At 35.9% G+C, this 16,351-nt stretch overlaps 1 protein-coding gene across 5 annotated transcripts in view; it reads right to left on the bottom strand.

Moving 5' to 3' along the window:
- IQCB1 (IQ motif containing B1) overlaps positions 1-16,351 on the bottom strand; it is a 62,580-nt gene that overhangs the window by 26,163 nt on the left and 20,066 nt on the right. For all 5 annotated transcript variants that reach the window (XM_032869564.1, XM_032869562.1, XM_032869566.1 and 2 more), the window contains 3 exons: positions 10,155-10,333; positions 8,289-8,398; positions 7,531-7,640 (listed from right to left, as the gene is read on the bottom strand). In XM_032869564.1, the coding sequence (XP_032725455.1) occupies positions 7,531-7,640; positions 8,289-8,398; positions 10,155-10,333 (399 nt within the window). The remainder of the gene's footprint in view (positions 1-7,530; positions 7,641-8,288; positions 8,399-10,154; positions 10,334-16,351) is intronic.

The following is a 16,351-nucleotide window of genomic DNA, read 5'->3' as shown; positions in this document are numbered from 1 at the left end:
TGGTTGGGACTCAGACTACTGGTACAGTAGTTGGTGCAGTACTAGTTGTACTGTTTAATTCTATCCACTGCACTGAACAGTATTCTAGTTACCATACAATATAGCTTTACACAAGGAAATGTGTGGCTTTTGTTTTATATTTTCTCAGTACAGAAGTTTCTATGTCTTATTTAAGTAAAGTTATTAGTAAAACTGGAAAAAAAAAGGGGGGGGAGCACCTGGGTGGTTCAGTTGTTAAAAGTCTGAGGGGGAGAGATACCACAGACACAGAGGTTCAAACTCCACATCAGACAACCCTGCCCTAGGACATGCACCTGAAGAAGTGCCCATAATGTCCAGCTTTGAAAATCAGTGGGGCTTAATTCTGGGATAGTAGGTAGGTGATAGGAAATCAAGACTCTGTTCTTAAAATGTCCCAGGCGCAAACTTAATTGCTCTGAGAACCAGCACAAAAGCAGCATTTTAAAAAGTGTCTCAGCCATATGTAAAGGAAATTTACTGACTGATTTTAGGCTGTGTGCTGGAGGGCCAGGGATCTATAGGGACTTTCTCTGGGAATGGTAGTACTGGTATGTTCCATTTCTGACATTCATTGCATTCAGTAGAAGCATTTGCCTGGATCAGCACCCATCCAAATTGGCTGGCAGGGGGAGCTGTAGACAGCTCCACCTACCAGTGTGCCCACAAGAGTTGTAGCCCAGTCATAAAAGGTGAGAGAATGAAGCCCATACAGGGAATACCCCTGCAGCACCTGGTTCTGGTGACCTGATGAGGACTGTGGTTCTGAGCCCTCTAGAGTGCCTTCGATATAAGGCTACCCTTTCAAGACCAGGAATTGATTGACCTAATACATAGAAGCAAATACAGTAAGTCAGACAAATGAGGAGACAGAGGAATATGGCCCAAATGAAAGAACAAGAAAACTCTTTAGAAGAAGAACTATATGAAATGGAAATGAACAATCTATCATATAAAAAATTCAATGTAATGGTCATAAAAATGCTCACTAAACTTGGGATAAGAATGGATAAACACAGTGAGAACTTCTACAAAGACAAAGAAAATATAAAAAAAAAAAAAACCAGAACCAATCAGAGCTAAAGAATACAATAAATGAAATGAAAAATAAACTAGAAGGAAATCAAAGGCAGATTAGGTAATGCAGAAGAACCAATCAGCAATCTGGAAGACTGAGTAGTGGAAATTACCCAAGCTTAATAGCAAAAAAAATGAAGAACTTGAAAAAATTAGAATAATTTAAAGGACTTCTGGGACAACATCAAATGTACTAACATTTGCATATTACGGGTCTCAGAAGGAGTAGGTTCAGAGCAAGGGGTAGAAAACTTATCTGAAGAAATAGTACTGAGGAATGCATGGGTGGCTCAGTGGGTTAAAGCCTCTGCCTTCGGCTCAGGTCATGATCCCAGGGCCCTGGGATGGAGCCCCTTGTCAGGCCCTCTGCTCAGCAGGGAGCCTGCTTCCCTTCCTCTCTCTCTGCCTGCCTCTCTGCCTACTTGTGATCTCTGTCTGTCAAATAAATAAATAAAATCTTAAAAAAAAAAAAAAAAAAGAGAAAAGAAATAGTAGCTAAAAATTTCCCTAACCTGAAGAAGGAAACAGACATCCATGCCCAGGAAGCAGAGAAACTCTAAACAAGATTAACCCAAGGAAGTCTGCATCAAGACACACAATAATTAAAAAGTCAAAAATTAAAGAGAGAATCTTTTTTTTTTTTAAAGATTTTATTTTTTTGCTATAGAAAGAATACAAGCAGGGGGAGCAGCAGGCAGAGGGAGAGGGAAAAGCAGGCTCCCTGCTGGGCAACGAGCCCAATGCATGGCTTGATCCCAGAACCCTGGGATCATGACCTTATCCGAAGGCAGATGCTTAAGAAATGAGCCACCCAGGCACCCCAAGAGAGAATCTTAAAAGCAGCAAGACATAAACTATGCAACAAGGGAACAACTATATGGCTGATTTTTAGCAGAAACTTTGCAGACCAGAAGGGAGTTGTATGATGTACTGAAAGTTCTGAATGGAAAAACCTACACAACCAAGAGTATCCAGCAAGATTACCATTCAGAATAGGAAACATCAAGAGTTCCTCAGAAAAACAAAAGTTAAAGAGTTCATCACCACTAAAAGCAGACTAATAAGAAACATTAAAGGGACTTCTTTAAGCAGTTAAAGGTCATAACTAGAAGAAATTTACGAAAGAAAAAAATCTCACTGGTAAAAGCAAACATAAAAAGATAGTGGAAGAACCATTTATAAAGCTATTATGGGGGCACCTGGGTGGCTCAGTGGGTTAAAGCCTCTGCCTTCAGCTCAGGTCATGAACCCAGGGTCCTGGGATCCAGCCCCGCATTGGGATCTCTGCTCAGCAGGGAGCTTGCTTCCCTTCCTCTCTCTCTGCCTCTCTGCCTACTTGTAATCTCTGTCAAATAAATAAATAAGATCTTTAAAAAAAAATAAAGCTAGTATGAAGGTTAGAAGACAAAAGCAGGGTGCCTGGGTGGCTCAGTCGTTAAGCATCTGCCTTCGGCTCAGGTCATGATCCCAGGGTCCTGGGATCGAGTCCCACATCAGGCTCCCTGCTCCGTGGGAAGCCTGCTCCTCCCTATCCCACTCCCCTTGCTTGTGTTCTCTCTCTCTCGCTCTCTCTGTCAAATAAATAATCTTAAAAATAAAAAGCAATAAAGTGAACTGTACCTACAACAATTAGTTAAGGGGAACACAAAATATGACATCAAAAACAAAAAAAAAACATGGTGATGGGAGTGTTTTAGAATGTATTCAAACTTAAGTTGACCATTAACTTAATATAGACCACCATAATTAGAGTGTTATATACGAACCTCATGGTAACCACAAACCCGAAATCTATAATAGGTATACAAAAAATAAAAAGACAGCCAACCATAACACTAACGAAAGTCATCAAGTCACGAAAAAAGAAAAAAACAGAACTACAAAAACAACTAGGAAACAGTAACAAAATGGCAATAAGTACATACCTGTCATAAATACATGAAATGTAAATGGACTAAATGCTCAAAAAAAGACAGAGAACAAGTGAATGGATAAAAAACCAACACCCATCTACATGCTGCCCATGAGACTCACTTCAGACCTAAAGACACACACAGGCTGAAAATAAAAGGATGGAAAAAGATACTCCATGCAAATGAAGTGAAAAGAAAGGTGGAGTAGCAATACATATATCAGACAAAATAAACTTTATGTGAAAGCCCATAATGTGACAAATAAGGGCATTACATAATGATGAAGAAATCAATACAAGAGGATATAACAGTTATGTTATATGTAAATACATATAAGCACCCAATGTAGAAGCAACTAAATATATAAAGCAAATATTAACAAATGTAAAGGGAGTAAATGACAGTAATGCAAGAGCAGGGACATTAATAACCCACTTATGCCAATGAATAGATCATCCAGACAGAAAATCAATAAGGAAAAGTGAACTTAACATATTAGACCAGAGGGATTTAACATATATACAGATCATTCCATCCCCAAACAGCAAACTACATATTATTTACAATTGCACATGGAATATTCTTAAGAATAGCTCACATGTTAGACCACAAAACAAATCTCAATAAATTTAAGACTGAAACCGTATCAAACATCTTTCCAACTACACTGGTAAAAAACTAGAAGTCAATTACAAGAAAAAAAGAAAAAACAGAAAAAACACAAACATATGGAGGCTAAACAACATGCTATAAAATAACCAGTGGGTCAACAAAGAAATCAAAGAGTAAATTAAAAATTAGCTTAACACAAATATAAATGGAAACAGAACATTCCAAAATCTATGGGATGCAGCAAAAGCAGTTCCAAGAAGAAAGTTTAGAGCAATATAAGCCTACCTCAAAAAATAAGAAAAATGTACAATCATGTAATTTTATACCAGAAAAAGAAAAACAAAGCCCACAGTTAATCAAAGAAAATATTCTAAAGACAAGAGCTGAAATAAATAAAAAAGTAAAAAAAATAGAAAAAAATCAATGAAACTAAAAACTGCTTCTCTGAAAATATAAACAAAATTAATCAACCTTTAGCCAAATTCATCAAGGAAAAAAAGAGAGACGCACAAATAAATAAAATTAGAGATGAAAGAGAGGTTAAAACTAACACCACAGAAATACATAGGATTATAAGAGACTACTATGAAAAATTATATGCCAACAAATTGGACAACCTAGAAGAAATGAAATATGCAATCTTACAAGAATGAGTCAGGAAGAAACAAAATCTTAACACACCAATTACTAATAATGATATTGAATGAGTAATCAAAAAGCTCTTGACAAACAAAAGTCCAGGATCAGTGGGTTCCCACGTGAATTCTACCAAACATTTAAAGAGTTAATATCTACTCTTCTCAAACTACTCTAAAAAATTTAAGAGAAAGGAATACTTCCAAATTCATTACTTTGGTATCAGCATTACTTTGGTATCAAAAACAATAACACTACAAAAAAAGAAAATACAGGCCAATAACCCTGATAAACACAGATGCAAAATTCCTCAAGAGAATACTAGCCAACTGAATTCAATAATATGTTAAAAGGATCATATACCATGATCAAGTGGAATTTATTCCAGGGATGCAAGGATGGTTCAATATTCACAAATCAATGAACATCATACACTATATTAACAGAGGAAAAAATCATATGATCATTTCAATAGATGCAGAAAAAGCAAATGGCAAAATTCAACAGTCATTTATGATAAAAACTCTCAAAGTATGTAGAGGTGGAAGATATTTTAAAATAATACAGAGTATATCTGACAAACCCATAGCTAACAACATATTCAATGGTGAAAAACTGAGAGTTTCTCCTCCATGATCAGGAACAAGACATGGATGTCCACTCTTGCCGGTTTATTCAAACATGGTTCTGGAAACCCGAGTCACAGCAATTAAATAAGAAAAAGAAATAAGAGGCATCTAAAATGGAAAGGAAGAAGTAAACTATCACTGTTTCCTCATAATATAATACTATATATAGAAAACCCTAAAGTTTTTTAAAATTTAAATTCAATTAGCCAACATATAGTACATCACCAGTTTCAGATGTAATGTTCAATAATTCATCAGTTGCATATAACACCCAGTTAGAAAAAAACCTAAAGATTCTACCAAAAAGCTATTAGAATAAATGATTTCAGTAAATTTGCAGGATATAAAATTGATAGAAATCTGTACGTATTTCTATATACTAATAATGAAGTAGCAGAAAGAGAAATTAAGAAAACAATCCCATTTACAATCATATCAAGAGAATAAAATACAGGAATAAACTTAACCAAATCAAAGATGACACAAATAAGTGAAAAGATATACTGTGCTCATGGATTTGAAGGTTTACTATTGTTAAAATATCCATACTACTCAAAGTAACCTACAGATTCAATGTAGTCTCTATCTACATTGGCGTTTTTAATAGAACTAGTACAAATGAATCCTAAAACTTGTATGGAACCACATAAGACTTTGAATAGCCAAACCAATCTTGAGAAAGAACAAAGCTGGAGGTATCACATTTCCAGATTTCAAACTATACTACAAAGCTATAATAATCCAAACAGTATGGTGCTGGCTTTAGACCTGTGGAACAGAATATAAAGCCCAGAAATAAACCCACATATGTTCAATAATCTATGACAAAGGAGGCAAGAATATACAATGATAGTCTCTTCAACAAATGATGTTGGGAAAATTGGACCTACAAATTAATAAACTAGACCACTTTTTATACACAAAAATAAACTCCAAATGGACTAAAGACCTAAATGTAAGACACGAAACCACAAAACTCCTAAAACAAAACTGGCAGTTTACTGGCAGTAAACTTAGATATCAGTCTTAGCAAGACTTTTCGGATCTGTCTTCTCAGACATGACAACAAAAGCAAAAATAAACTACGAGGTGTATGTCAAACTAAAAAGCTTTTATACACAGTAATATAATATCCACAAAACAAAAAGGCAAGCTACAGAATAGGAAAGATATCTGCAAATGCTATCTCCCGTAAGAGGTTAATATCCAAAATATATAAAGAACTCTTAGAACTCAACACCAAAGATGATCCACAAACAGTTCAATTAAAAAATGGGTAGAGAGGGGCGCCTGGGTGGCTCAGTGGGTTAGGCCTCTGCCTTCGGCTCAGGTCATGATCCCAGGGTGCTGGGATCGAGCCCCGCATCAGGATCTCTGCTCAGCGGGGAGCCTGCTTCCTCCTCTCTCTCTGCCTGCCTCTTCTCTGCCTACTTGTGATCTCTCTCTCTGTCCAATAAATTAAAAAAAAAATAAAATCTTAAAAAAAAAAATGGGTAGAGAACCTGAATACACATTTTTCCAAGGAGCATATACAGCTGGCCAACAGACACATGAAAAAAATGTTCAACATCACTCATCATCAAGGGAAATGCAAATCAAAACCACAATGAGTTACCACCTCACACCTGTCAGGACGGCTAATATAAAAAGACAAGAAATAAAAAACTTTGGCAAGGATGTGAAAAAAAGGCAACCCAAGTGCAATGCTGGTGAAAATGTAATTTGGTGTCGCCACTATGGAAAACAGAGTGGAAGTTTCTAAAAAAATTAAAAACAGAAATACCTTACAATCCAGCAAATCCATTTATGTATATTTATCCAAAGAAAATGAAAATACTAATTCAAAAAGATATATGCACACCATCTCCACTCCAGCATTATTTATAATAGCCAAGATATGGAAGCAACCTAAGTGTCCATCAGTAGATGGATAAAGAAGATGTAGTATATAAATAAAATGGAATGTTACTCAGCCATAAAAAAGAATGAAATCTTACCATTTGTGGTAACATGGATGGACCTAGAGGGAATTATGCTAAGTGAAATTAAGTCAGAGAAAACCAAATGCCATATGATTCTACATTTATATGGAGAATCTAAAAAACAAAACAAAGGGGGATGTGGGTGGTGCAGTTGGTTAAGCTTCTGACTCTTGGTTTCGGTTCAGGTCGTGATCTCAGAGTTATGAGATTGAGCCCTGCGTCAGGCTCCACACTCAACATGGAATCCTCTTGACATCCCTCTTCCTCTGCCCCTCCTGCTCATGGTTGCTAGAGGGGAGAGGAGTAGGGGGATGGATAAAATAGGTGAAAAGAAGTACAAACTTCCAGTTATGAAATAAGTCAGTCACAGGATGTAAAGTAAAGCATAGGGAATATAGTAAAAAATACTGTAATATATTTGTGTGCTAACAGTTGATAACTAGACTTATCCTGATGTGACAGTCATTTCACAATGTATATAAATGTTGAATCACTGTTGTACAACTGACACATAATATTGTATGTGAACTACAATTAAAAAAAGATTAAGAGAAACATATTAGAAAATTGGGGGGAAAAACATCCTAAGTTTTTACTTTGCAATACTATAATAAGATACAGCTATACTCTGAGATCATGATTCCTCTCACCAAAACTTTTTACCTGAAACTCCTCTGCAAAGTAATCACAGCAGATGGAAGCTTCTTTAATCTCTTTCTAGTTTGGAAACCCTTCCAATAAGCTTGAATCAAGCAAGCTGCTTGATGTAGTTTCTGAAATTAAAGGCCAGAATTAATTTAGAGGCATCTCCATGAAAGTCTTTTTTAGAAGTTAACAACCTAAAATACCAGGGCTGCACAAGTATTAATCTCTCTCTCTAATAAACTGGGCAAGAGGCAACAATTTCATAGTTCTAGGACAGGTAACGTCTAAGAATATTAAACTTGATCTCCCAAAGGAGATACATTAGGCTCTCAGACAATATCTAAAATGTATTCAACATAGTTTGATTAGGGGCGCCTGGGTGGCTCAGTGGGTTAAAGATCGTTTGATTAGCTCTAAATTCTCCTTAATATCCCTTCCACTCCTTTTATCAGGATTTTATAGCTCTGCTTATTTAATTCTTCATCCTCTTTGTTTGACTTCTCATGCTGGGCCTCACTTATTCAAGCATTCAAGGGGATGAAGAACTCTTTGAATAGGATGAAAAAAAAAAGGGCTCTACGGTTAAAAACTTGGGTCTATAAAAACCCCTTCCCCAATCAAACTATGACTGCTCTGAATGTTGAGAGGAGATAAATAAAGAAAGGGGAAGAGACAGCAAATAAAAGATTCAAGAGGCTACCAGTCTCCAGTATTTTCAACCTAAAACGTTTACTGAAATGTTAACATATATGCAAATTATTTTTATAATTTATTACCTGTCCTTCTACTTCCTGATAGACCTTAGGGGTTAAAAGGGCAATGAGCTGTCCAAGTTCTTGACTGAACTCTGTCCCGGGTTCATATTTATTTAGAAGACTTCTGAGTCCTGAAATGGAATAACAAAGATACAACGGTTAATAATAAAATATGATTTGTTATCTAATCAGTATTAATTAGAGGTTATAAAGTCTGATTTAGAAACAAATGAATATTATAGCAAAATTAATCACATGATTTTTCTTTTTCCTTTTCTCAAAGACTTCTAGATTGAGGTCCTTAGAATATTTCTCCACCCTAAGAGTTTTTATGTGCTCACATGCAGAATCTGAGGCAAAAACCTATTCAGCATCTTTAAATAAAAAAAGATAAGTGGAATCCTTTGTGTTTTTTTTAAGATTCTATTTATTCATTTGACAGAGAGATAGAGACAGTTAGAGAGGGAACAGAAGCAGGGGGAGCAGGAGAGGTAGAAGCAGGTTTCCCGTTGACCAGGGAGCCTGAGGCAGGGCTTGACCCCAGGACCCTGGGATCATGACCTGAGCCAAAGGCAGAGGCTCAATGACTGAGCCACTCTGGCACCCCTGGAATCATTGTTTTAAGTCAAAGAGTGGAGATAATTTTTTTCCTGTTTGAAAATAAATATCTTAAACTGAAACATTTTTTAAAAGATAATAACATACTGAGTAAATGCCCACACTGTGGAAGCATTTAAACAGGTTATTATTAGTCATTCTTAAAATTAATGCTAAATAAAAATATACAGTATTATATGTAATTTGGGGCAAATCAATAGGTTACTAAGCAATTATTATAGGAGAAGTGCTACAAATACCGCATTTTCATCACAAAATAAAACACAGTAGTAGTATAAGATATAAAGTACTATTTATAAGCACATTGGAATAACGTATTATAATGTATATATTCAATATAAATAAAGTAAAATGCCCCTGGAGTGTATAATTGGGGAAGCCACCATATGGATCTGTCCATGTCTTTATACTCTCTTTAAAACTCAAGCTCTCATATTCTGTAAAATATCTTGAAAAAACTGAGTAAGTTCTATTGAGAAAAGAAAAGGAGAAGAACTGTTCAGGTGAAATTCCTTTATAATGAAGTCTGTTGGACATTCATATTCCTATAGAAGAAATCTAACTATGGAATTTAAAAATGTGTATCTGACACAATATCAAATAATTCTATTACTCCCACCTTCTTTCCCTCTCTATTCCTACAACATAACATAATTATAATGTTCAAAGTAATGACTGATACAAGGTAAGTTAGGGCTTTCCAGGGGCGCCTGGGTGGCTCAGTGGATTAAAGCCTCTGCCTTCGGCTCAGGTCATGATCCCAGGGTCCTGGGATCGAGCCCTGCATTGGGCTCTCTGCTCAGTGGGGAGCCTGCTTCCTCCTCTCTCTCTGCCTGCCTCTCTGCCTACTTGTGATCTCTGTCAAATAAATAATTAAAATCTTCAAAAAAATTCTTTAAATTTAAAATTCAAATAAATAAATAAATAAATAGTACCTTCCAAATCTTCAAGCATGTTTTGAAGGCCCATGCAGTAGTTTGGGTCCTAAATGCATCATAATGTAATGTTCTAATCTTTAAAAATTTCCACATAATGTGGCCTGGTGTTAGTAAGTATACACATTTGATTCTGGAGATGAAGAATCCCCATCACTACTTGACCACTAAATCATGTTCCTGAAATTAATATTACACTGCCTGTTAACAGCTGGAATTAAAATAAAAACCTTAAAAAAATTGGAATTTTGTTTTCCATAGAACAGAAATAATGGTTCCAGAAACCATTATTTCTTTTTGAGAATCTCCAGGAAAGAAAGAATATATGCACTACCTTTGTAGCAGGCACTTAATCTCAGTAAAATCAAAATTTCCTGATGGGACTCTGTCATTAGCAATAAGAGCTTTGTAGCAGTACTTCTTATGACTGGGCTAGGAGTTGACAAAAGCTTAAAAACGACTTCATCTAAAATTGAATGCAGAGTTTTTCCTTCTATTCGGAGTAGGTCACCACTAATAGACAAAAAGAAAGAATATACCATTACTGATGGATGCAGAGGTAACATAAAAAATTAAACATAAAAATTCTAGCAACTTGATGCCTAACTGTGCCAGCGTACAAGAAGATAACGCATTTTTTAAAGATACAGCTTAGTTCCAAGGATACATCACATTAAACCAATTACTATTTATTGAATTTCTACTGTGTCTAAGGCACTATGCTAGGTAAAACGAAATACAAAGTAGCTAAATGCCCTATCCTATGAAAAACCTGCAGTCAAATTGCAGAGGAAAGATAAATGTACAAAATGTTAAATAATGATTCAAAAACTTCAACAATAAGAGGAAAATCACAAAACGGTACATGGTCCATTCCTTAATGATGTATGAAGATAAAAATTCCACAGATATTCAATTATCATGGGCTTAATATAGAAGGAATTTACCTTTCCTTTGGTATTTTCTTCATTATACTAAAAACTGACATCTTGTGTTACCAATGATATGAAAACTTACCTGGAACTTAGAAATAGTCAAAAGAAATCACTGCATATCTTTTACTCACCCCCCCCACCCCAGTAAGGAATATATAAGTAGAGGTTGGCTTATAGGAAACAAGTAACAATGATTTTTTTCTGAGAGCAATGCAAATAGATTCTTACTCAATAATACAAATAGATTTTAGCCAGTAGAAAAAGTAACTGTAAAGGTTACTATTATTTTTTTAGGTACTAGCAAGTTCGTTTCTACATTCCTTTGACAAACCACTCTATAAATCTCCCCTCCTCAAATTCTCCTTTGAACCTATATAAACATCTTACCGGTTCCTTCATTAATAGCTGAGCTGAATAAAATTTTAGCAATTGATCTACTTTCTGACACTATAAATTAGTTCACATTTTCTAGAACTTTATACAAATGGAATCATACAGTATGTATTTTTTTGCCTGACTTCTTTCACTCCGAACAATTATTTTGATATTCACCTGTACTGTCACATGTTATGAACATGAACGAGTGAATTGTTCATTTTTTTTTTTTTTCCTGCTGAGTAGTAGCCTATTGTATGGATATACCATATAGTTTGTTCACCTGTAATGGACATTGGAGTTGTTCCTAGTCATTGGCTATTATAGATAAAACTGTTATTAACATTTATATACAAGTCTTTGTATGGACATGTGGTTTCATTTTTCTCGAGCAAATGCCTAGAAATGGAATAGATAGATAATATGGTAGGTACACGCTTATAAGAAAATGTCAAACTACTTTCCAAAATGATTGTACAATTTTATCACTCCCACTAGCAGCGTTTGATTCCTCCATATTCTTGTCAACACTTGGGTCAATGTATTAAATTTTAGCCGTTTAACAAGCGTATAGTGGTGGGCGCCTGGATGGCTCAGTTGGCTGAGTGATTGCCTTTGGCTCAGGTCCTGATCCTGGAGTCCCAGGATGGAGTCCCACATTGGGCTCCCTGCTTGGCAGGGAATCTGCTTCTCCCACTGACCGCCCTCCTCTCATGCTCTCTCTCTCTCTCTCTCTCTCAAATAAATAAATAAAATCTTAAAAACAACAACAACAAAAAATCCCAAGCGTATAGTGCTATCACCCTAATGACTAGTGTTGCTGAACATCTTTGTGTGTGTGTGTGTTTTAAGATTTTATGTATTTATTTGTCAGAGAGAGAGAGCATGAGCAGGGGGTACGTCAGACAGAGGCAGAGGGAGAAGTAGGCTTCCTGCCAAGCAAGGAGCCTGATGTGGGACTCGATCCCAGGACCCTGGGATCATGACCTGAGCTGAAGATAGACACTTAACTGACAAATCCACCCAGGCATCCTTTTCTGCGTGCTTATTTGCCATTTATGAATTGTCTGTTCAAATCTTTTGCTTTTTTTTCACATGAGGCCTTTTTAAAAAATTGAGAGTTTTTTTATATTCCAGATAAAAACACTTGAGATACATGCTTTCCAAATATTTTCTGCCATTGTGTTTTGTCTTTTTCACTTCTTAAAGTGTCTTTTGAAGAGCAGGCTTAACATTTTGATGAAGTCTAACTAATCAATTTCTTCTTTCATGGATTTTACTTTTGGTGTCATATCTAAGAATTTAAGAAAGTTTATGCAATCCAAGGTCATAATGGCTTTCTACTATTTTTCTTCAATAAAATATAAATTACAAAACTTCAGTAAGTTTTGTAATTTATATTTTGCATTTAGGTCTATTATCCCTTTTGAATTATTTTTTTATTGTTAATAAGTATAGATCAACATTCTTTTCTTTAAATATATTTTTTTAAAGATTTTATTTATTTATTTGACAGAGATCACAAGTAGGCAGAGAAGCAGAGAGGCAGGCAGGGAGAGAGGGTGAAGCAGGCTCCCTGCCGAACAGAGAGCCCAATGTGGGGCTTGATCCCAGACCCCTGAGATCATGACCTGAGCTGAAGGCAGAGGCTTAACCCACTGAGCCACCCAGGGGCCCCTCTTTTCTTTAAATATTGATAGACAACTGTTACATCATTCTTAAAGACTATCCTTTTCCCACTGAATGACCTTTACACATCTTGAAAATCAGTTCTTCATATATGTGCAAGTCTATTTCTTTATATCTTTTCTGCTCTATAGATATATTTGCATATTTTTGCATCAACACCTCATTGTCTTAATTTTTTGAAGATTTTATTTATTTATTTGTCAGAGAGAGAGCACACAAGCAAGGGAAAAGACAGGCAGAGGAAGAAACAGACTCCCTGCTGAGCAAGGAGACCAATGCAGGACTGGATCCCAAGACCCTGGGATCATGACCTAAGCCAAAGACAGATGCTTAACGGACTGAGCCACCCAGGCATCCCTCATTGTCCTCATTATATTGGCTTTATAAAGTCTTAAAATTGGGTAGTGTTAGCTCTCCAACTTTTTTCATTTTCAAAGTTAGACTATTTTATATTCTAGGCCCTTTGATGTTCATATGAATTGTAGAATCAGTATGTCAAGTTCTACAAAAATGAGATTTTGAGTGGGACTGTATTTAAAATATATATCAATTTAGAGAGAACTGAGATCTTAATAATGTACTACTCATCTAGCAACATGGTATATCTTTCCATTTACTTACATATTCTTTAATTCCTCTCAGCAACATCTTATAGTTTTAAGTGATTAGGTCTTTGCCATCTTTTGTCAGATTTAACCCTACATATTTCATATTTTTATGCTATTTTAAGTTGAATTATCTTAAAATTTCCATTTCTGACATAAAACTTCAATTTATATTTTTATATGGATTTTATATCCTACTACCCTTGCTATACTCATTTATTAGTTTTAGTAGTTTCCTTGCACATTCTGTTGGTTTTTCTACAGAGATGACAATGTTGTCTCCAAATACAGAGAGCTTTGTTTCTTCCTGTCTTTACAAACAGCTTTTCTTTTTCCTCTTGACTGTACAGGCTAGAAACTCCAATGTGATGTTGAATAGAAGTGACTGGAGTGGAGATCCTTGTCTTGTCCATAGTCATACAGGAAAGCATTTAGCACTTTACCAATAAGTAGGTTTTTCCTAGATGCCTTTCAACAGGCTAAGAAAGTTCTATCTTCTACTAGCACTATGCTGAAAGTTTTTCTTTTTGAAAAATCAGAAATGGATAATGGATTTTTCAAATGCTTTTCTGTATCTATTAATATAATATGTTTTCCCCTTTTTATTTTATTAATATGAATTACATTGCTTGACTTTAGAATGTTATACCAGCCCTGAATTCCTGGGATAAAGGCAACTTATTAAAAATGTATTTTTTTTTTAAAGATTTTATTTATTTATTTGACAGACAGAGATCACAAGTAGGCAGAGGCAGGCAGAGAGAGAAAGAAGGGAAAGCAGGCTCCCCGCTGAGCAGAGAGCCCGATGCGGGGCTCGATCCCAGGACCCTGGGATCATGACCTGAGCAGAAGGCAGAGGCCTTAACCCACTGAGCCACCCAGGCGCCCCTGTATTAACTTTTTTTAAAAAAGATTTTATTTACTTATTTGAGGGGGGAAGCATGACCAGGGGGAGGGGCAGAGGGAGAACAGACTCCTCGCTGAGCAAAGAGTCTGTTGTGAGGCTCAGTTCCAGGACCCTGGAATCATCACCTGAGTCAAAGTTAGACGCTTAACTGACTGAGCCACCCAGGCGCCAAGATGTATTAACTTTTTAATATACTGCTAGGTTTTAATATATTATGTCTTTGGTTTGTTATCAAGTAATGCTGGCCTCATTATGAGTTGGGAAGTATTTCCTTCTCTTCAATTTTTCTGGAAGAATTTGTTTACTAGAATTTACCAGTGAAAAAGCTGTCTAATTATGGAGTTTTCTTTGTGGGAAGTGTTTTAGCTACAAATTCATTTTCTTCATAGTTATAGGCTATTCAGATTACCTACTGCTGCCGCTGATGCTGCTGCTTTTTTTTTTTTCTTCTGTTGCTTCTTAAATTTGGTAGTCTGAGTCTTTCAAAGAACTTGTCCATCTTACCTTAACAAGTATAAAGTTGTTCACATTATGTCCTTCTAATATTTTTTAATATCTATTGACTTTACTGTGTTGTCTCCTAATTCCTGACATTGGTAGGTTGTATTCTCTTCTTTTTCCCCCTGATCAATTTTGTTACAGATTTTTTAATTTCACTGACTTTCTCAAAGAACCAGCTTAAGGGTTCATTGATTTTCTCTACTGTTTTCACTATTTTACTGATTTCTGTTTTGATCTTTATAAATTTCTTTCTTCTATTTTAATATTTTATTTTATAAGTAATCTCTACCTCCAATATGGGGCTCGAACTCACAACCCTGAGGTCAAGAGCTGCACATACTTCACCAACTGAGCCAGCCAGGTTTGTTTTAAGAGGGAATTTAATTCCCTCTTCTTAGTTTCCTAAAGTGGAAGCTGAGGGTAATGATGTGATACTTTTTTTTTTTCTAATACAGGTATCCTGTGCTTTTCAAAAGTTTTTGCATTATACCACTTGACTTCTATGAAATACCTACATTAGTACTTGTTTTTTGCTAATTAAAAGAAATCTGAAGATTGTTGCTTTTACAAAAAAAGGTGAAAAGTGTAAATAACATTCAGCATTTGTTATTTTATAGAGCTATTATAGAGGCAATGTGCATCCCAAGAAGCCAGAGTGGCACCACCAAGCTCCTTCCCTGGGAACTGCACTTAGTATCTCAGCATCAAGATGCCATCATTTTGAACTGCTTATGAGCACCTGTGGTTTATCTCCATTTATTCTGTGCATCCTTTACCAGATATATCTTAAAGGATCAGAAAAGCCTGGGAGGTTATTTTTTGGGTCTTAGCATGCCCCAATTTTTTTCATATAAACTCATGCTGTTTCTTTGCTTTAATGCCATTTTGGCTTAGGAAAGGTTTTATACGAATGCTTTACTTTCAGATAGTAGGGAAAACCTGTGTTGGTATTTAGTGATAAAAATTTTCCCATTAAGGGATGCCTGGGTGGCTCAGTTGATTAAGCATCTGCCTTAAGCTCAGGTCATGATTCCAGGGTCCTGGGATCAAGCCCTGTGTCAGGATCCCTGCTCATCAGTGATTCTATTTTTCCTTCTCTCTCTGCCCATCCACCTGCTTGTGCTCACTCTCTAATAAATAATATCTTCAAAAATTTTCCTATTAAGTACTGCTTTAATTTAGATTCATCCCAGAAATTTGGATATGCTGTTTTCCTTTCCAGCTACTTATTTTTTAATTTTTTAAAAATTTCATTAATTAATTTGAGACAAAAAGAGAACAAGAGCTGGGGGGAGGAGCAGAGGGAGAAGTAGAGTCCCCGCTGAGCAGGGAGCCTGATGGGGGCTCCATCCCAGGACTCCAGGGATGATCTGAGCAGAAGGCAGAACATTAACTGAGTCACCCAGGTGCCCCCATTTCCATCTATTTAAAAACAACTTCTAACTTAGTTTTTTTTATTCCTTCCTTATCCTTTGGGTTATTTAGATATGTATTATTTTCCACATATTTTTCAGCGGTC

The sequence above is a fragment of the Lontra canadensis genome, unplaced genomic scaffold, assembly GCF_010015895.1.
Source record: "Lontra canadensis isolate GAN:19392208 unplaced genomic scaffold, GSC_riverotter_1.0 scaffold38, whole genome shotgun sequence".
Lineage (NCBI taxonomy): Eukaryota > Metazoa > Chordata > Mammalia > Carnivora > Mustelidae > Lontra > Lontra canadensis.
The sequence above is the reverse complement of the archived record's forward strand: the minus strand, read 5'-3'. Positions and strand labels throughout refer to the sequence as shown.